Genomic DNA, 21,237 nt, shown 5'->3' on the forward strand with positions numbered 1-21,237 from the left:
ATTGACTTAATCCTGTTGGTGAAAGAAATCTCAATTTGAGCATGACATAACAGTAAAATGGCCACCATGTGAATATGCAGTGGATTCCCATTTTTCCACATGTGACCAGGGGTGTAAAAAGTACCCAGAAATTATACTTAAGTGAAAGTATGGGTACCGTCTCAAAATCGTACTCAAGTACAAGTCAGAGTATCTGGCCAAAAACACACTTGAGTAAAAGTAAAACAAAGTTTCTACTTACTAAAACATAAAAGTAAAAAAAAAAATTATTGCAAGGGATAGACTAGGGATCTCAAACGCATTCCATCGTGGGCCAAGTTTTCATTTGATATGAAATTATTCTTCTGATAGCAGGTGTTTAATCAAAGATCCCCACTTTCTAGTCTTGCACAAGGACCAATCAGCATGGGTATGGGCGGGATAATTTTCCATTGATGGGGATTTGATTGGCTGTTTTTAAATAAAGTGTGGCCGCAGGATTAATAACGTTAACGTTAGTTCGGCCAGAGAAACAAATATACTAATTAAAATGGTTGGACCTGTGAGATTTGTACTTTGTACTTTGTAGGTCTGCATTTTAAATGTAAGGAGTAAAAACTAAAAAGTATGTTTTTTTTTCTCTGAAATGTAATTGAGTAAAAGTACAAGTATACAAACCTAATAATACTTGAGTAAAGTACAAATCCCCCAAAACAGTACTTAAGTATTGTAAGAAAGTACAGTTACTCAAGTACTTTACACCCCTGGCCTGCACGTGACCCTACTGTATATTGAGGCGTGAGAATTCCTGTGACACCAGTGTTTAAACACATGGAAATGGCTTTGCGATTGTAGGCTACTGATACATTTTTGTTTAAGGTTGCAAAAAAAACTAATTTCATAGACAAGACGCGCACTTGTGATCGGAAAGGTCGTCCGTTTGATTCCCGCGGGAAATCCAGGTGGAGAGAGTGTGTGTGTGTGTGTGTGTGTGTGTGTGTGTGTGTGTGTGTGTGTGTGTGTGTGTGTGTGTGTGTGTGTGTGTGTGTGTGTGTTCACACACACATTTATGGGTTTGTGTGTGTGTGTGTGTGTGTGTGTGTGCGTGCGTGCGTGCGTGCGTGCGTGCGTGCGTGCGTGCGTGCGTGCGTGCGTGCGTGCGTGCGTGCGTGCGTGCGTGCGTGCGTGCGTGCGTGTGTGTGTGTGTGTAAACAAGATATTGTTTAAAAAAAAACGATGCTGATTATGGCTTATGGCGATAAGAGATGGAAATATCACATTTATGACTGCAGATAGTACATGATGACTTGCAGAAAGAGAGAGGGAGGCTTGGGTGCATTTCAGGTGCTTACATTTGTCCTTTGAGCGCTTAGATTTTTGGAAAGCAGCCGCGTGCACTGTATCCTTAGCAGGGGTGTAAAGTACTTGAGTAATTGTAGGTCGTTACAATACTTAAGTACTGATTTTGGGGATTTGTACTTTACTCGAGTATTATAGGTTTGTACACTTGTACGTTTACTCAATTACATTTCAGAGAAAAAATACATACTTTTTACTCCTTACATACAAAATGCAGACCTACAAAGTACAAAGTACAAAGCTCGCAGGTCTAACTATTTTAATTAGTATATTTGTTTCTCTTGCCGAACTAACGTTATTAATCCTGCGGCCGCGCTTTATTTCAAATCCCCATCAATGGAAAATGAACCCGCCCATATGCTGATTGGTCCTTGTGCAATGTTTTTAGTACTTAAAAGTAGAAACTTTTTTACTTTTACTCAAGTGTTTTCAGCCAGATACTCTGACCTTTACTTGAGTACGATTTTGAGACGGTACCCATACTTTCACTTAAGTATAATTTCTGGGTACTTTTTACACCCCTGATCCTTAGATCGCACTTGTGTAATCACACATTCACAGCCTTTGGCTTTTGCTGATGCACTTGCCATCTTCTCCAGAGTCAGACAAGAAGATAGATACCTATTTCCTCTGTGTGTTCAGTAGAAAGCTATCCATCTACAAACTAGCCTAGCTTAGCACAAATGAATGGAAGCGGATACGGACCACTAGCCTAGCTTAAAACTCTGTGAGGGGTGTTTTTAGCCAACAGCTAGGCTAGCTGTCAGCCGGATAGCTTTCGACTGAATGAGAGGAAATTGGTATAGTAACCTGGGATCATAGGATCCACACTAGCCACCTGAGCTAAAGGGTCCGACCCGTTAGCAGGTGCTGGTTAACTGTCACCGATTTGTCAGTATAGTTTACTTTATAGTATCTATCTTCTTGTCTGACTCTGGAGAAGACGGTACATGCATTTCCCATAATGTTGGCGTGTTCCTTTAACAACACTGGACTCCACCACGACGACCGTCTCCTCAACCGTCTCTTGTCTTGTTGAATCAACAGTGTTGCCGTGTCTTGTCAACAAGATTTTCTTTTTTTTCTCAGACTCCTGGCAAATATAGCATACTGGGATTCAGGCCCGTTTCTCACCATATGCGGACTATGCGGTTGCATATGGCCCCAGAATCGACAAGGGGCCCCCCTAAAATGCCATAAAAAATAATATATATTATAATTATTATTATTATATATTTTTTTATTCACTCAATACACTGTATATATATATATATATATATATATATATATATATATATATATATATATATATATATATATATATATATATATATATATATATATATATATATATACATATCCTGTAGGGATGTAACAAATCATCAGCTTAAACAATGTAACCGATAGGCTACTGCTTATGACCGCAAGTGGGCATTTCTTCATATAAAAGAAAAATACATACGTAGCTTACTGACCAAAATGTAGTTGCATTTTCAAACTTTATTTAACTTTAACTTCATCTTAAATAGTTCCATTTAAATTTCAATATTGTAAGTCAGAAATGTAAGGAAAATGCTGTCTCATGGCTATGTGCATTTGGGATGTGTTATTATAATGCAGATTCGGTAAATCCTGTACGTTTTCAGGAGTTTCTTGATGTAGGGGAGCCCCAGTGTTTCTTATTTATTATCATTTTCTGTCATTGCTGGGGTCAACTTGAGATGTTTGATTTGAATTTGTGAGAAAAAAAGATATACGTTTTTTTCACGATCTAGCCTCTTTTCCTCTTAACTCATTGGGCGCAAATCACGAGTAAACTTGTTTTTAGATCCTTTGATCTTTTTTCTTTGATCCCCGTTCTACACAGTCCCCCGGAGCCGCCTGGCATAACATTGGAATTGCAATGACGATCGAAATCCACCAGGTGGCAGTATCGCCTACCGTATGAACATGGGCCAGCTATTACAGACCCCACAGCCAGCGCCCACAGCCCCCAAAATAACTAGGTACTCTTCGCGAGCAGCAGTAAGCAGAACACGTTCGAGAATCGCGATCGCCTAGAGCGAACTATTGGATATTATGAAAAAGACAAAATGGATTATATGGATGATGATTATGGACGATAAAGTGCGTTTGTTGGACTAGGCACTACTGGTAAAACGTAAAACAACAATAATCAAATTGACCGATGAGGAAACCTATTCGGCTCCATGGTGTAGTCTGACCCGAGCACACAATAGTAACCTGGCTGCAATGCAATGGCGAGCAAACTATTGGATATATGAAGAAGACAAAACAGATTATGGATGATGATTATGAATGATAAGGTGCATTTCCACCAGACTATGATGTTGGACTATGTTGGACCAAGCACTACTGGTAAAACGTAAAACAACTATAATCAAATCGACAGATGAAGAAACCTATTCGGCTCTGTGGTATAGTCTGGCCCGAGCAGATGAAGTAGACGGATGAACCCATATGTATTGATCCTGTTCTGATTCAAGACATGTTTGGACTCGACGTGAGAAATGGAGTACATCTAAAACAAAGGTAACGTCTTTTTTTACGTGTACTTTACCGAAACTCCATCATAAAACATGCGTTTATATGATCGCTGCTTCGGATAAACAAGGCCATGTGTTTACATTTGACCTGGGCCCTATTCCCCGTACCTGGTTCAACTAAGTCGATCAATAGTCCCATTATCCAGATTCAATTAACCCGATGTTTGAATCCGGGATTTTCCTGTTCCTCGAACGCTGATTCAGTCTCGTTCATTCGAACCAGACTTGAGACTCAGGATAATTGCGCGCGGCCGCCTCAGCTGAAAAGACAGCAGGTGTCGATCGCAGAAATCCTGATTTTCTAACGGCATTGATTGATTGATTGATTGATTTAAAACTTTATTAACAGATTACAGAATGGGTACAATGCAGTACGGCTCAATAGCCTCGCCGACAAGTTAAATGCATAATCTATAGGCTAATTTTAAGTCCCTCATTACCCCAATCAATCAGATTATATTTCTTTAAACGTGCCTGCTGGCAGTAGGCTTATGGAATGAATAATCAAATGAGATCTTGCTAGCAAAAATAATTAGTTCAACTCAGAATAAGGATAAAAACAAGCCCAAAGAGTATCTAATTGATAAGAATTAATAGATGCTTATGAGGATATCTGCACTGTATGCGCTCGGCTTAGGTAACATGTACTTTATATATAAATACAGTTTTCAAGGCGCGACCCCCGAAATGACAGAGAGGCTTGGAGCCGGCTATACAGTTTCACTATTAATCAGGTTTTAATCTGTTTCCCACATAATCCATATGCAGTGAATTGATTAACCTTTGGTTTATACCAGTGACGCATGTTCATCATCAGATAACAGTGAATCTAACTTCATTAGACGGCCGACGTACGGCTCTCTTGTCCATTAATGGATATATAATGGATATTTTATTTATCTGGCACTGTGGTGTAATGGTTAGTCCTTATACCTCTCACGCGGATGACCCGCGTTCGAATCCCCCCTTTTTCTAATTTTTCTTTTTGCGATGTAAATGCTTCAATTTGGTGCACTTTGAGAGCTATATAAAGAATGACATCCTCAATGCATGTAGATTTATAATATTTTAACTTAAAACTAGGCTACTTTTGCGTATAGTCATTAATATTATATTCCAAAAAAAATCATATCATTTCTTTGCGAGGGCGTGGCCATGCAGGTTATCCAGCTAACTGAACTAAACCCTGCCCTCGACCAGGTTCAAACTTTCGGATCTGTTACCATGGTGATTTAGATAATCCGACTTCGGGGAACGTAAAGGTCTGGCTTAAGTCAAGCTATGCTGAAAATTATCCGGCTAACTCAGTTAGCCAGGTACGGGGAACAGGGCCCTGGTAACAATGTGTCTCAGGCGAGCAAAAAACATGATTTACGCATACCCGCAGAAAACACTCTGTAACTCGCGTTCCAGGAAATCTTTTATATATATATATATTTTTTTTTTATTATAATTTTTTAAACATAAACATACACATAAACATAAACATAACAACATACAATTAGATATACAGGCATTAATTAACAGTACAACTCTAATTAAATCACCATTTGAATAAATGTGTTATACAAGAAATATACCTAATATTTGCTATCTAATACCCTACATACATATGCTCTCGCTCACCCCCCCCCCCCCCCCCCCCCCCGGACCCCCATTTGGATAATCCAAAGGAATTATTCCAAAGGTTCCAGGAAATCTTTTTGTGAAACGAGGCAATGTTTATATTGGAATTGTGAACGAATGAAGGTATGTAGGAACAAACCCTTTTTTACATGTTGTACTACAAATAGTTTCTGTCAAATGAGCCATACTATTGTCTCCATAGCTATAATATACAATAGCTCCGCAAAGATCATGAAATATCACGAAAATGGTCACGAAAAGCTGGCCCATAGACAGCACAGATGGGGGTACACACTGGCGCTGAATGGGTTAAAGTACACCAGATTGATGCATTTAAATGTTAAATCCATGCCCACCTTAAAGGGTTTGGAATCCCCCCCCACCATAGTTTCACAAAATAGGGGCCCCCAAACAACATTTCGCATAGGGCCCCCCAAAAAGCTTGAAACGGCCCTGCTGGGATTCACATAACACCTTTTCACGCCGTTATGACAGTGTGAACTGAAGTGTGCACAGCAAATATTTCTCGCACACTTTCAGCCACTGTGGTGAACGCCTGCAAATCTGTGCTGCCAGTTGTGCAGATAAAAAACTGATAGTGGGTAAAGCTATGAACTCTAGTTGATATTCACAGTAGCAGTAATCACCACGTTTGTACTTTGCTTAAGAAAATATAATATAAAAGGAAATATATTTCCTTTTCATGTAACTCACATCAATCTGTTACAACAATGTAATGGCGCTTTACAACTTATGCCTCAAATATGCCATGCAAGGTGCCAACCTGCTCATCAGGAGGAGCAAGGATTAGGTGTCTTGCTCAAGGACACTTCAACATGCTGCTGGGAGGAGCTGGAATCTAACCGGGAACCTTCTGATTACCAGCCAATCTTTCTGATCAACAATTTTCGATTTTGGCGAAAGCTTAAAAAATGTATTAATTAAAATAAAATTAAAACTAGAGTCAACTCTAATCCCAAATAACCAGGTGGTAAACTGAAGAGGGTCCCTGCACGCAGGGGTGTAAATATTTGACCCCACAACGATTAGATTAGATTAGGCTATTATTCTTCAGGCAACGATTCAATGCATCATGAAATCTCTTCATTTGACCACGGTTCGATACGATTTGATGCAATTCGATACATTTTCGATCAGTTAATTCCCCCCAAAAAAATGTATACACAAATGTGGATGGGGGAACTGATTCACAGCATGAATGGACTATAGGTCAATAATAGGGGTGTACATATTTGAACCCACAACGATTAGATTACGATTCTTCAGGCAACGATTCAATGCATCATGAAATCTCTTCATTTGACCACGATTTGATGTGATTCGACCTTAGGATCAATGCATTGTTACACCCCTGCACGCTACTGTATCCCATCACTGTGCATCCCATCTGGACTCTGCTTGGTATGCTGCATATTACGATCACATTACGATTATCTACTAGGGCTGACCCCGATTAGTTGAATAGTCAACTAATCGATCGAAAGGAGCCGTAGTCGACTGCCAACCTCTTAGTCAAATGCAAACTATTTTTTTAATATATAGGCCTATATAGAGTATATATATTTTGTATCATTCTTTCCAAAAGCAAAGAGGTCTAGAAGCGTGGCTAACGCTGATGGCGCGCATACCAGTGAGGCTAACTGCCTAAGAAAACACTGAAGGCACTGAAAGAGGATTTCACCCGTCTAATGAACACATATAGACAAATATCAAGATGTATCCATCAGTGGACCAATTGCATGCTTTAGCAGAGGACAGTCTCCAGTCGACTCCTTCAGACACAGCCCAAATGGAATAAAAAAGAAAAATGTAATAAAATATTTATACTTTTTTTTTTGCATTCAGGGGGGTAGTCGACTATTAGTCGACTATCAGCCAATTTCGGCCAATCAAAGTTGACTATCCAAATCCTTAGTCGGGGACAGCCCTATTATCTACTACTGGTTTATTGAAGGTTTCCAACCACAACAGCTAAAAGAAAATCGAAGCCTTTATGAATTATGCACCAAAGCAATGGAACACCCTATACCTATTGACATTAGGGAGGCTAGATCTCTAAATATTTTCTAAAACACACCTCTTCACCTTCGCCTTTGAATACACTCTGCTGCTTGGACTCATATTGCATCCAGACTGTGATTGTTGTACTGTAGATGAGAACAATTTTATTTTGCACTGCACTATTGCGCTATTCTATGCAAATGTATGTCTATTTTATTGCACTGCTCTTGTTCTGTCTATTTTTATACAAATTTTATGTCTGCACTTTATGCATTGCTTTTATTTTTGCATAATTCCCAATACAAGTGGGGCCTCAGACCCTGGAAGTGGGCGGGGCCTCAGACCCTGGATGTGGGCGGGGCCTCATACCCTGGAGGTGGGCGGGGCCTCAGACCCTGGAGGTGGGCGGGACCTGTGCAGGAAGCGTGTTGCTTTTTCACAATCCAGTAGTGCAAGAATGTGACAATTTGACCATGTGACCGCGGCAACGCGGGAGAGCGGCAGTGCGGAAATAGGCTGTCTCTAAGACAAACTCTAACCTTAACCAGCTCCTTAACAGCGCCTAAACTTAACCGTTCTAACCTTAACCAACTCCGAAACAATGCCTAACCTTAACCTTAACCTTAACCATGCCTAACCTTAACCATAGAAAGAATATTGCCATTCTCTAAGACAAACTCTAACCTTAACCAGCTCCTTAACAGCGCCTAAACTTAACCGTTCTAACCTTAACCAACTCCGAAACAATGCCTAACCTTAACCTTAACCTTAACCATGCCTAACCTTAACCAGCGAAAGAATACACGTTAAAAAAAAAATCACGTTAAAATTTTTTTTTTATGGGATTCAAACTCGTCAACAACGGACCGCAGGACCGCAGGACCGCTGCTCTGCCAGGTGAGCTGAAGCGCCGAATGAAAATCATGGCGGATTGCTAGGGCGGTTACATAATTCCGCTCGCGCTCTGCCGCTCCGCTCGCTCTGCCGCTCTGCTCTGCGGTTGCCGCGCCTGCCGCGGGGCATGGCGCAGCCAATCAGGGAAAACGCGGAAGCAAAAGCAGCACTACAGGCTTGGCATTAAGCAATAGGCGTGCAGGAACCCCCTCTTGGGGTTGGACATTTTAACACACATCTATCACAAGATCTTCTATAGATTTTAATGACAGAAATCTATTACAATCTTTTCTTAATTGTATTTTTTATTATTTTACATAGGTTTTAATGACAGAAATCTATTACCAATGTCCAGGGAAGTTTTAATATACATTGTCTGCTCATACTATGTCTGTCTATAATTATGCCAGTTTTATGCCTATGTCTATTTTGTATACATCACTGCTGTGAAGCAATTTGGGTTGTGATTCTTGTATGAAAGGTGCTATACAAATAAAGTGTATTATTATTATTATTAGTAGTAGTAGTAGTAGTAGTAGTAGTAGTAGTAGTAGTAGTAGTAGTAGTAGTAGTAGTAGTAGTAGTAGTAGTAGTAGTAGTAGTAGTAGTAGTAGTAGTAGTAGTAGTAGTAGTAGTAGTAGTAGTAGTAGTAGTAGTAGTAGTAGTAGTAGTATTGAACTGTACTGATGCAAAAGAAAAAAGTATAAATATTTTATTAAGTTTTTCTTTTTTATTCCATTTGGGCTGTGGGGGGTGCTTCATGTCTGAAGGAGTCGACTGGAGACTGTCCTCTGCTAAAGCATGCAATTGGTCCACTGATGGATACATCTTGATTGAGTGGTGAACTTGGGATGAGCAATAGCCCTACAGGTTGTGAATTATTAAATAGTGACATTACGTTAGACGAGGTACAGAGTGTAGTGGACAGAGCGAAACTGAAGAAAGCTATGGGTATTGAGGAGTTGTCTAACGAGGTCCTTAAAACGTTAGGTTATGACTATAACCAAGTTCTGTTAGTTAGGGGCGATGCTTGGCATCACTACTGCACTATCTCGCGTACGTGCACGCGTACTGAATAAACCACAAATGTACCTCTAATACCAGTATTAGTCTGACCACACCCCTCATCAGCTTACCTTCATAAGCAGGTGTGTGGTCACCTGCTCTCCTCCTTCCCAAGCTTTCACCACAAGGTGAGGACAAGGGCTGCAGCGGCCGTCTGATGCCAAGCATCGCCCCTAACTAACAGAACTTGGTTATAGTCATAACCTAACGTTCTGTATCGTTAGTGGCTTAGCTTGGCATCACTACTGCACAAGGGAGGCCAAGCGGAGCCACTTGGCTGACAAATACACCCCGCTGACAGCCCCCCAAAACCATCAGAACAGGGAGGGCCGAGCCCCCCCGACCCCCCCTAATGGAGGGTATCCCCCCTATTAGAGGCTTCACGGGAAGGCGACGGACCCGACCGTGCGAAGAGGCACTCAAGCAACTTAACGCACAGGGTGAGCAGACCGTGGCTTGACCCCACGACTACACACACGCACAACCCGCATGCCACCCGGGAACGAACGGAGGAACAACCTCGTTACTGCCCCCAGAATCACGGGGCCAAGGGCAAACCCAACCCCGTGGCAAGGCCGTAGCAGCGGAGCGCGAAGGAAGACCCAGACCCACCAAAAGGACTGGACTCCCTGGAATGGGGGCCCGGAGAAGTCCATGATGCCAGCATCAAGACCCCACCAGGTGGGCACGTAGTGCCCCGCCCCCCACATCGCCAGCGTATTCGGACAAAGGCCCCTCAGTTACTGCACCTGGTATTCCCAGGCAGAACCCCATCCAAGTACTAACCAGGCCAGAACCTGCTTAGCTTCCGAGATCGGACGAGATCGGGCGTGTTCAGGTTGGTATGGCCGTAAGCCGAGCGGGCCCCGTCCCCCCAATAGTACACCGCCTGGCACACTGACCCTGCAGAACAGGCAGTCAGCATGGCCGTAAGCACACAAAAAGGTTAACCAACGGAAGCAGGCAGCGCACCGGGGAAAAACCAGGCAACAGGCTGTTAACCCTAGCCTGGAGACTGCGGACGAGACAGGCGCCAGAGGGGACAGCTGAACACAGCCGCCCCGGCGGAAGGAGCGTAAGCTGGCGGTGTTGCATGACCAAGCCTCCATTTAAAAACCCCCACCCAGAGGGGTCGAGGCAGAGAAGGCTGACACGATTGGCAGACGTCATGAACGTGCAGGGGCACCCTCAAACGGTGAACCCGGGAGTTGACACTGCTCCAACACACCAGGGAATCAACCACCTCGGTGTTACCCAATGCGGTGGTTGTTCCTATAACCCCTCAAGAAAAAACTCCAAAACACACCTGCGGGCATACACCGGCTATACCGCAGTACAAGTGTTTCAGTTTCCAAAAAGGGTTAACCCAGGCCTACGGGTCGCAAACATCACTTCGGACCGGGCCTGGCGGTACGGGAAGCACAGGGTCACCAGAGGAGGTCAAAAAACCACCCCCACAGGCCCCTCTTCGCCATGCGTGAGAGAGGAGCGAAAAATAATGGAGAACCAGCCCCTAAGCACACCGTACCTGGTATTCCCCGGCGGTCTCCCAACCAAGTACTAACCAGGACCAACCTGTGTAGCGGCCGAGATCCGACGAGATCGAGCGCGTACAGAATGGCATGGCTGTAAGCCATGACGACAGTGCTGAGTAAAAACATACCCAACCAGGGTCTCCATAGCGCTTAACCCTGTGACACCCAGACCGACCTGGCATTTTTCCCCCTGAAAAAAGCCCAAGTCCCTCAGGGTACCAGAACAGCAGATCTGCATCCCCGGCGGACAACGGGTTCAACTGATCTGGACCAGCGTGACCAGAACCAGTCCCGTGCCCTAACCACGCCGACATGCCTACTCCAGGAGAAGGGCAGATATGCGTGTTGATCTTAACATGAAAAGAAGGCGCCACCCAGACGTTCGGACGAACCGCGCCTGGTGGCCCACCCCAAGGGCGTGAGACCCCACTACATATGTTCAGATCCATCCCGTCATCATCCCCCAGACATGAACGAGAATCCGTCGACAACCCACCCAGGTCATGGGATGTGGTCGTCGGAAGAGGAAAAACCCCCATCTCAGTTGCTTTATAAAAACGCTGTTCCAACCACAAGCAACCAAGGCGTGCCAGCCAATCGCCTGTTTACAGCGAGCTAGCACTATACGTGCGTCGGGACACACCCCCATCAATGAACAGGCTATTTAGACCTGTCATTGAATCCCCAAGGCGCCCAGGGGAACGACAAGAGGGGTGTGACACTCCCTAACTCCAACACTTCTGGAATAGAAAGAAGGAAGCATCAACAGTATGTATCCCAGTCTACACAGCCGGGGTAAAAAATGTTCACATTTTTACATCCCACCACCCTCCCATAGGAAAGAGACGGGGATCCCCAGAGAGACTTCCCACGCGAGCTGTACAGATTGAAAAGAATATATTGCACCTTGAGCCATGTAAAAAACTGGTTTTAGGGCCTCCGGGGAAGAGGCACTGAACCCATACACACTCAACAAACGAATTGAATCGAATATACATACAATAGAAAAGGACCCTTCTAGAGGGTCCACTCACTTTGACAATCTGAGGAGGAAGGCTCTGTACTCTGATGGAGGCTTCCTCACATGGAAGAAGGAGTCCGAACTCACAGAAGGCCTGAATAGGCGCTTGGTGAGGAGGAGCCCTGACCACCCCCCCTGAAAACAGATCCATCACATGGACCTGAACAGCACACGGAAGTCCTACCAACAGAGACGCGCACGGTGACGTACTCTATGGCGGGGGAATTCCTGCGGTGCACACGCCCAATATACCAGGCCGTGGGACCAGGAACTCCCTCCCCCCCCCCCCCCCCCCCCCCCCCCCCCGTAACGTGCCGAACCGCCACGTGACGGGAACCTTGAAGGACAGGGGGTGTACCCCTGACCGACAGAACAATGGGGAGAGGAAAGGTTACCAGTTCACCCCTTCACGACCCCACACCCATGATACGACGTAACGACAAAAAGAGAATATGACACAGTCATAGTCAGCTCTATGAAGCGTTTCACAGCTCCACACAGCGCATGAGCTAACCTGCTATCTGATTTTTACTAAGGAAAAACACAGAATAGAGAGGGCTCTAAGAACCCCGGTCCAACATACACATGTGCTTCTGTGGCCAGTACAACCCAGTTGTAGGTCACATGACACACACAACCCATCATCACCTACAAAAAATGGCAAAAACACTCAACAGAGGAACGCCGTTTTTTTCACAATGAGAGAATACATCATTCTTGATTAGTATCGACCACAGGCCTTGCTAAGCACACATGACAGCAACCAAACCAATTTCCCCTTAGGAAATAAGTTTCTCCAGCAGATTTAGCACAACCTCAGCAATCAAGCTAAGAGTTACATCGTATCCCTACCACACAAAAGACACAATTAATGCACAACATGTCTGATAGGAGGCGATAAAGTCCCCAGGGAACCGGGGGGGAAAACACAATCCTCCTATTTTACCCTCAATACGGCCAGTTAAAACAGGAAAACCTGTTAATGTGTGAACACACTGTTCATTGTCATTACAGTCTGAGAAAGAACATTCTTTTACTCACTTGTCACCAAGCATAGCTTCATAGGTTAGTTGCCTTAGTAGTGAGTACACGGTACACATAAACACCATGATGTTTCTCACACAACAACCAGATCAATACATCACGATCTGCACGGAGAAGCTAACTGCCAGTGACAAAAACAGCTCACACATAACCCGCAACGTATCCCAAATGCATTGCAACAACACACGTTTTGGGAAAAAACACCGTTATTCACAATACATTTAGCAAAGTAAAACCAGAAGACGTGTTATGAGGTCTGGCCAACCCCGTACCTACCCGGAACGCAGATCAGCGAAGTGCAGTCACAAGACACCGTAGAACACAGCCGACCTGTGTTGTTCGATCCTGGCAGCGTCGCCGCTCCAACCAGTCGCTACAGTCCTCTTTGTTGACGCAATCCCCGTCCAGGCTCAGGGCAGGGTCGACGAAACATCCCCTGTCAAGGATGACGTCGCGGTCAAGAGTGTAAAACATGTTAAAATCAAAGCACGTTCAACAGAATAGCATCAAGCCAACGGCGATCAGAAGCGAGCTCCGGCGGCGCGCGAGAAGCTAAGCTACCCCGCGCCAGCCATGGCCCTAGCAGCAAGCTAACGTTTACCCAGCGACCACGACATGCTAGCCCCGCAGCTAACAGCTGACCGGCTAATAGTAGGCCTTAAGCAGGCCATGCAGCGATCCAGCAGGCTAACGCAGCAGTTAACAGCTGACTGGCTAACCGTAAGCTATGAACATGTAAACAATGACATAACACTCACCCAGACAGGCCGCCGTTCTGAACCTCTCCTCACTTTTTAAGAGAAAAGAGAAAACAAGACGTCAACACCGCTTCACAACGGTGAACATCCGGCGGAATCAGCACAGTACCAACTGGCCTGTGTAGCTGACTTCGAACATGAATCTGCCGCTATCGCACATTACATGCACATATCCCCTCGTGAAGGAATACTCTCATTTGGATATGAAAGATGGGGTCTTAACACGGTGACAGAGAGAATCCACTCGTCCAGAACACACAGGGATCACCAGTGTCAATGGTCGCGGCCCACTAGTTAAAACTATAATGGTCTCCAGACCAAGGCCTTCTGTCGCCTAGGCGGCTAAACAAAGGACCCTAGCCTGGGGCCGGTTTCCATAAACTTTGTCAAGTAGCCCCCATAGCACTAACAGACAAGTGGAGCCCGCCAGCAAACACTACTCACCCAACCTGGAACGCACCGCTCCTCACAACAGCGGCATGTCCGACAGTTCAGCTGTGGCCTGACAGGTTTCACCCCAACAAACACAGCAAGGAACTGCAGTTGAGAAGCATGCAGCGGCGTGCTCCCAATACGAAAACCGGTGGAGGGTTTTTAGAATGATCATCATCTTCTAGACACTCCAGTACGAAGACAATATCGCCGTATTTTCTCGAAAATAGTGAGAGAGAAAATAAAGATATGATGTCAACGTATCCTTGTTTCCCAAGCTGTTCCTAATCCAATTTCTTCCATCATGGTGTCAAGTGTGGGGATCTACCGAGGCACTTCTTCCTTGTGGTGAAAGCGAGAAGGAGGAGAGCAGGTGACCACACACCTGCTTATGAAGGTAAGCTGATGAGGGGTGTGGTCAGACTAATACTGGTATTAGAGGTACATTTGTGGTTTATTCAGTACGCGTGCACGTACGCGAGATAGTGCAGTAGTGATGCCAAGCTAAGCCACTAACGATACAGAACTCCCCATCTGCTGAATGCATTACACTGTTTATATCAAACTTGTTTTAATACAGGCACCATCCCCTCGATATGGAACAAGTCCATTATTAAGACCATCTCCAAATCTGCAAAAGCCGACCCTAAGTCCCACTAAATTACAGAGGTATTAGTTTGATCAGTACAGTTTATAAATTATACTCAAGTGTTCTTAATAATAGATTAAATAAATACTTAGAATATAATGAAATGTTGGTGGATGAGCAGAATGGGTTTAGGGCTAAGAGAGCTTGTATTGATCATGTTTTTGTTTTATCATCTGTGGTGAGAGCCAGATTGGACGAGGGCAAGAATACATTTGTTTGTTTTGTTGACTTTAAAAAAGCCTTAGACTGGATTAATAGAGAGCTTTTGGATTATAAATTAATCTGTTCTGGTATTGATGATCTATTTTATAAGGCTATCAAAAGCCTGTATAAGGCCCCATCTGCCTGTCTGCAGCTGAATGATGTTAGGACCGGCTGGTTCCCCACCCCATTCGGTGTAAAACAGGGAGATGTGCTTTCTCCTACTTTATTCGCCCTTTATGTTAATTACCTGGGGCAAGAAATCAAGCAAGCCAATCTTGGTATTCCAATAGATAATATAATCCTAAGTATTTTATTGTACGCTGATGATATTGTTCTGTTTGCAGGACTCTTGCTTGGTCAAGCAAAAAGCTGAAATGGTGAGGTTATGGAACCGCCTGGTCCAGCTGCCAAATGGCAGGGTGACAAAAAAGATTTTTAATTGGGACAGAGCACACGGTCATCCCTAGTCAAGAGAGATGTCCATGATTTTTTCTTAAGTATGATTTTTATGAACAATCTGCAGTGTAAGGTTCACATAATTAAAACAAAATTATCAACAATCCATCAGGATAAGTGGAAGGTGGAGATTTGGAAAAAACCTAAACTTAGAAAATATGTTGCAATAAAAAATGAGTATTTTACTGAACCGTATGTAATGTTAAACTTAAAGAGAAGACGGAGGTCTCTGTGTGCCCAGTTGAGGTCTGGCACCCTGCCATTGGCTGTGGAAGTGGGTAGATTCCATGCAAGGTAAACCTGAGGAGGAGCGGTTGTGTGTTCTATGTGATCTGGAGTGGTGGAGGATGAATATCATTTTGTTTTTTATTGCCCTTTGTACACCGCTTTGAGGAGGGCTTTATTTGAGAAAATTCAAATTGTAAATCCGGATTTGTTTTGGCAGTCTGAGAGTTGTTTTTTTGTGGAGGACATCTTCAGTTTTGCAGGATTTTTGGAGAAAGCATGGCACTTGAGACAAAACACACTTTATCCTATATAACTGTATTTGAATTCCTCTTGTTTCTTTGTTTATTTACATTGTGTACAGCTTGTGTTATATTACGTTTTATTGTATTTTCTTGTATTTTCTTATTCTTGTGGCCATCTTGGTGTCATTTGTCAAGTAATTGGTCAAGTATATTATTCTGTACTTATTGTTATGTGTCTTGTAAGCCCATATGGGCTGGGCATACACCTGTATGTAAGACACGAAAATAAAAAAAAACATCAAATCAAATCAAATCAGTATTAGTTATTATTATTATTATTATTATTATTATTATTATTATTATTATTATTATTATTATTATTATTATTATTATTATTATTATTATTATTATTATTATTATTATTATTATTATTATTATTATTATTATTATTATTATTATTATTATTATTATTATTATTATTATATTATTATTATTATTATTATTATTATTATTATTATTATTTTCAAGGCATTGACCGGCAAACAACCACCGTATATAGCTGCCCTGTTGGACAGGAATGCTCCAGCCCATCAAACACAATCTGGATCACATTTAAAATACCACAGACTATTACAGGACTCGGCAGGACAGCATTCTCTTATGCAGCCCCAAAGTCAAAGTTAAAGTTGGAAGTTCTGTTTTGTTTTGTTTTTTTATCGTATTGTACACTCAGCAGTTCTGTAAATGAGGTGGCCTCACCTCAGAGCTCACCTGAGTATAAAAATAAAAGTTTCAATCAATTATATTAACAGTGCAATGTCATATACAGGGACGTGCACAAGAATTTAGAGGGGCAGGTGCTCAATGGCTGAAAAGGGCACTGGGCCTGTGCGAGTGTGAAGCGAGCGTGCGCAGTGTGCGATTTTTGGGGGAGCTTTTTGGTCGGGGTGGCCCCCTTTTTATGCTTTTTTGTGGGTTTTGGTGATCAAATATTGAATATTGAACTATAATAATCAGTGCAGGCGCTCACTTATCCTTGAAAGACACTTTTATCACTGACTTAAACTTGAAAAAAAAAATTGTTTTAAACATGGCATAAAAAGGGCACTTTTTTATGAGGCATAAAAGGGCAGGTGCTCGAGCACCCTTTGGGCTCTATGTTTGCACGTGCCTGGTCATATACAAGGAAGAGGGGGGTGCAGAGGGGTGCAGCCTCACTTACCACAACAGCCAGGTTGAGAGAGGTGACCATGTCGTCCTCCGATCCCACCGACATGGATCGATCAAAGATGGCGCCTGCCGGCAGCAGGTAGGACACGGTGTGATTTGGGTTGGCCGTGATATTCTCTTTAGGCAGGTACCTCGTTCTGGTGATGCAGGAGGAGAGACATATATATATGTTATTATTATAATGGACCGTCATTAGACTTCATGAATGGACCAGTTTAACCCTTTCACTACCACACTGCAGGAGGTTAACCCTTTACTATCACTATCACTACAGTCTGTAGTGTGATGGTAAAGGGTTAACCCTTTGTTGTGTGGCTGTGAAAGGGTTAACCGTCTGTATTGTCGCAGTGAAAAGGTTAACCATTTGGTAGTGCGGCAGTGAACGGGTTAATGAGATGATGTGAGAAGATTAGCTGTGTTGACTTTCTCAAGTTCTTCCCTCAGAATTCTCAACACAGAATTCGTTGAACTCTCTATGGACGGTTTCATCTTGATAACATACATGTTCTAAAAACAGACCGAAGTCCATTTCCTGTTGCAATGTTTGCTAATGCAATAACTGGCAGGAAATACTGTACAATTGGGGTCCAAACTGTTCCTTAGCAACAGAATCCCAGTGAAACCGTCTACATCCTCCAATGGCCAGTAGCGATCATCAGGCCTGTGTCTTGCCATATGCGGACTATGCGGTTGCATAGGGGCCCCAAAGCCCCCTAAAATGCCATCTTTTTTATTCACTCAATACACTGTATACTGTGTAGGGATGTAACAAATCATCAGCTTACATTTTTTTACCGATAGGCTACTAACCGAATAACACCATCCTAAAATGGACCAGACATAAAAAACCATATAAAAATAGGGGCCCCCAAAGAGCTAGAAATGGTCCTGGCGATCATACTGTAACATCGTCACTAAAACGTGTGAGATATTGTGCACCTTAAAAGTGCAACATCGAAAGCAGATTTATCTGATTTATATCATTCAGTTTCAGTTTATTTTAAAAAGGACAGTACACATTAATAAACATTTCTGTAAATGTGTCAGTTTTAGCCAGCTCGCTAATTCGCAACTGTAGTGCTTTTGGCAAATTCAAAAAACATTGTTGGTGAAGACAAGAGTATATGTCTCATCAAGACAGGACCCTCACCAAAGAACGAGCAAACCTAGCCTTTACCTGTATGTGTACGGTCCCTTTTCCTTCACCACCGGCGTTGAGCCATTCTGCAAAATGTCCACGGAATTCTGCACATCAAAGAGCCAGAACTGCCGGTACACCACTCCCCCCGTGGTAACCCAGTTTTCGTAAGCGGTGGTACCTGGCTCGATGACGGCTTCCTGCGTGCGGCAGCAGCATTGATTGATTGAAAATGTTATTAACAGATTGCAGAATGGGTACAATACAGTACGGCTCAATACACACAATTGTTAAGGGGATGCAGACCAGAGAAAGACTTTCGTCTTGTTTACATCAGGGTCCCCCATTTTCAATTCATCATAACATATATGACATACTACATGACATACAGGTAGACAGTACTGTTACATTTAGACATTTATGACATACCAGATCTACAAATATACAGTACTGTTTATGAGTACAAAAAGAGTCTAAAAAGAGAGTGACACACACACAGGGGATCTATTTTCATACCAAGTCCACATGGTTTCCAACAGGCCAGTGGGAGCATGACTCATATCCCCCCCCCCCTATATGATGAAAGAAGTCAGCGTGCCTAAAATAACTAGGACTAAACCATTTAAGTTCATTTTTTCCAGACGGTGGAACGCTTTCTGCCCTTGCTGTGCCTTTGAACATCCCCAGGTGGTTTGGACCTACTGATGGTTAATCATCTTCCCTTTATTCATTTGATTAGATTTTCTGTACACTCAAGAAAATGCTGAATGAGCTCAGTGAGCGAAATCCGAAGACCCCCAATTTTAACATGATGATGATGATGATGATGATGATGATGATGATGATGATGAAGACTTTATTTCAGACTCAAGGTCCATATTACACATATACAAAACACCAACAAGAGTACAATAACAAAAGCAACAAGGCCAACAACATAGATTAAAATACATTAAAATACATAAAGGCATAGGTTCCAATGTTTCCACAAATCAGAGGAGTACCTTGTATCACTTCGTTTAACATCACTAATGGCACCTATTATCTTGTTTTTAGACTCTAATAATCTACACATAAATTTAAACATCAGGTTCCTCAGCAGGTGGGAACATTTGTAGTCACAAACATATAGCTTGCACTAGTCCGTCTTGGGAGCTTAAGGAGGATCCTAAATGCATCATTATATGCTACCTGCAGTTTATTTTTATATAATACACCATAGGTGTGCAGTATAAACTAGAGTACAGTAGGCTCTGAACAGGCTTATTTTTACATTGTCTGTACACATACAGTTTTTGTGCCAACTCTCTCTCTCAGATTCAGATTCAAATTCCTTTAATAAGCCATATGTGTAAACACATTGGTAATTGTTTTGGCAATTTCAGTGTATGCATTTTTCCATACATCTTTTTTTCACATAACAACAGCAACAACAGACACAGGACAAAGACAGTGCAGTGAAGGATTAATAATTTGAATATGTGTATAAAGTGTAAAGTAAAGTGAGACCTGGAGGTCTCTCTCTCTCTCTCCCCCTCTCTCTCGCTTCTGTTCCAACCCAGGGGAGAAACTGAGCGCACCATACCTTCTCCACCGTCCCTGTAATGATGCTGTCACCCAATGGGATGAGGATAGCTCCAAGGACGGCCACCAAAGCTCCAACCACCGCTCCAGCTATCAGCCCGCGTCTTCTGTTACAACAGCAGCCCATGGCGGTCCAGTTGTCTCTGCTCTGCTGTGCTGTGGTGTGTGTGAGTGTGTGAGTGTGAGTGTGTGTGTGTGTGTCACGTCGTGGCTGTCGGTCGCCGGTGAAACACTGTCGGAGGCCTATGTTGTTTTACATCATCTAAACACCACACACCCGTCGTAACTGCAGCCGTAAATGTAGTAATGTGCACGATGCTCTTGTGGAGATTATTCTCGACTATGTGTGTGTGCGCGTGTGTGTATGCGTGTGTGTGCGTGTGCGTGTGTGTGTGTGTGTGTGTGTGTGTGTGTGTGTGTGTGTGTGTGTCCCGTCAGCGGCTGCAGGAACAGCAGAAGGGTCCGCAGAAGAAGCGTTACAGTCAGAGGAGCTGAGGGGGTGAGATGGTACCAAGGCCAGGTAAACAGGGACGCCTCTTAATGGCAGTTACATAACGACTCCAGAGAGGTTGAAGGTTGGAGAGAGAGAAGAGATTGAATATGGCCCTGGCTTCCAGCTATCACTACTGATAACAGTGCGGGGTAATTACAAAAAAAAAAAAAGTGCCTTTGTGAGAAGGATAGGAGGTGTGGTACAGTCTGGTACAGAGGTCTGGTACCCCCCACACACACCTTCCCTTTCAGGTGGTGATAATAATAATAATAATAATAATAATAATAATAATAATAATAATAATAATAATAATAATAATAATAATAATAATAATAATAATAATAATAATAATAATAATAATAATAATAATAATAATAATAATAATAATAATAATAATAATAATGTTAACTAGACAATTCCGCGCGGGGGAAATTGTGAAAGTGTGGGTGACGCCTGTGCACCGCCGGCCAACGGGGGAGAGGGTCTCTCGCGAGTCTCTATGACAAACGGTTCAAAGGATACAAAAAGGGGGCGCGGCCTAAGGATCGGGGGAGTGGTCAACATAGACCATTTGAAGATCGGACTTTTCCGAGTTTTTTTTTTTTTTGGATTTTTCCGAGTTTTCGGAATTTTCCGAGTTTTCGGATTTTTCCGAGTTTTCTGACTTTTCCGAGTTTTTGAACTTTTTCGGATTTTTGATGTTTCCGAGTT

General features: G+C 43.1%; 1 protein-coding gene across 1 annotated transcript in view; it reads right to left on the minus strand.

The window, feature by feature from the left end:
• cd36 (CD36 molecule (CD36 blood group)) overlaps positions 1 to 20,160 on the minus strand; it is a gene marked incomplete at both ends in the record, with an annotated part of 41,105 nt that extends 20,945 nt beyond the window's left edge. Inside the window, 3 exons of the mRNA XM_084331038.1 lie at positions 17,304 to 17,448; positions 18,489 to 18,649; positions 20,035 to 20,160. Coding sequence (XP_084187164.1) covers positions 17,304 to 17,448; positions 18,489 to 18,649; positions 20,035 to 20,160 — 432 coding nt within the window. The remainder of the gene's footprint in view (positions 1 to 17,303; positions 17,449 to 18,488; positions 18,650 to 20,034) is intronic.
• Between the last annotated feature and the right edge of the window lie 1,077 nt (positions 20,161 to 21,237).

The sequence above is a fragment of the Notolepis coatsorum genome (assembly GCF_963971535.1).
Source record: "Notolepis coatsorum genome assembly, chromosome: 15".
In the NCBI taxonomy this organism is placed as follows: domain Eukaryota; kingdom Metazoa; phylum Chordata; class Actinopteri; order Aulopiformes; family Paralepididae; genus Notolepis; species Notolepis coatsorum.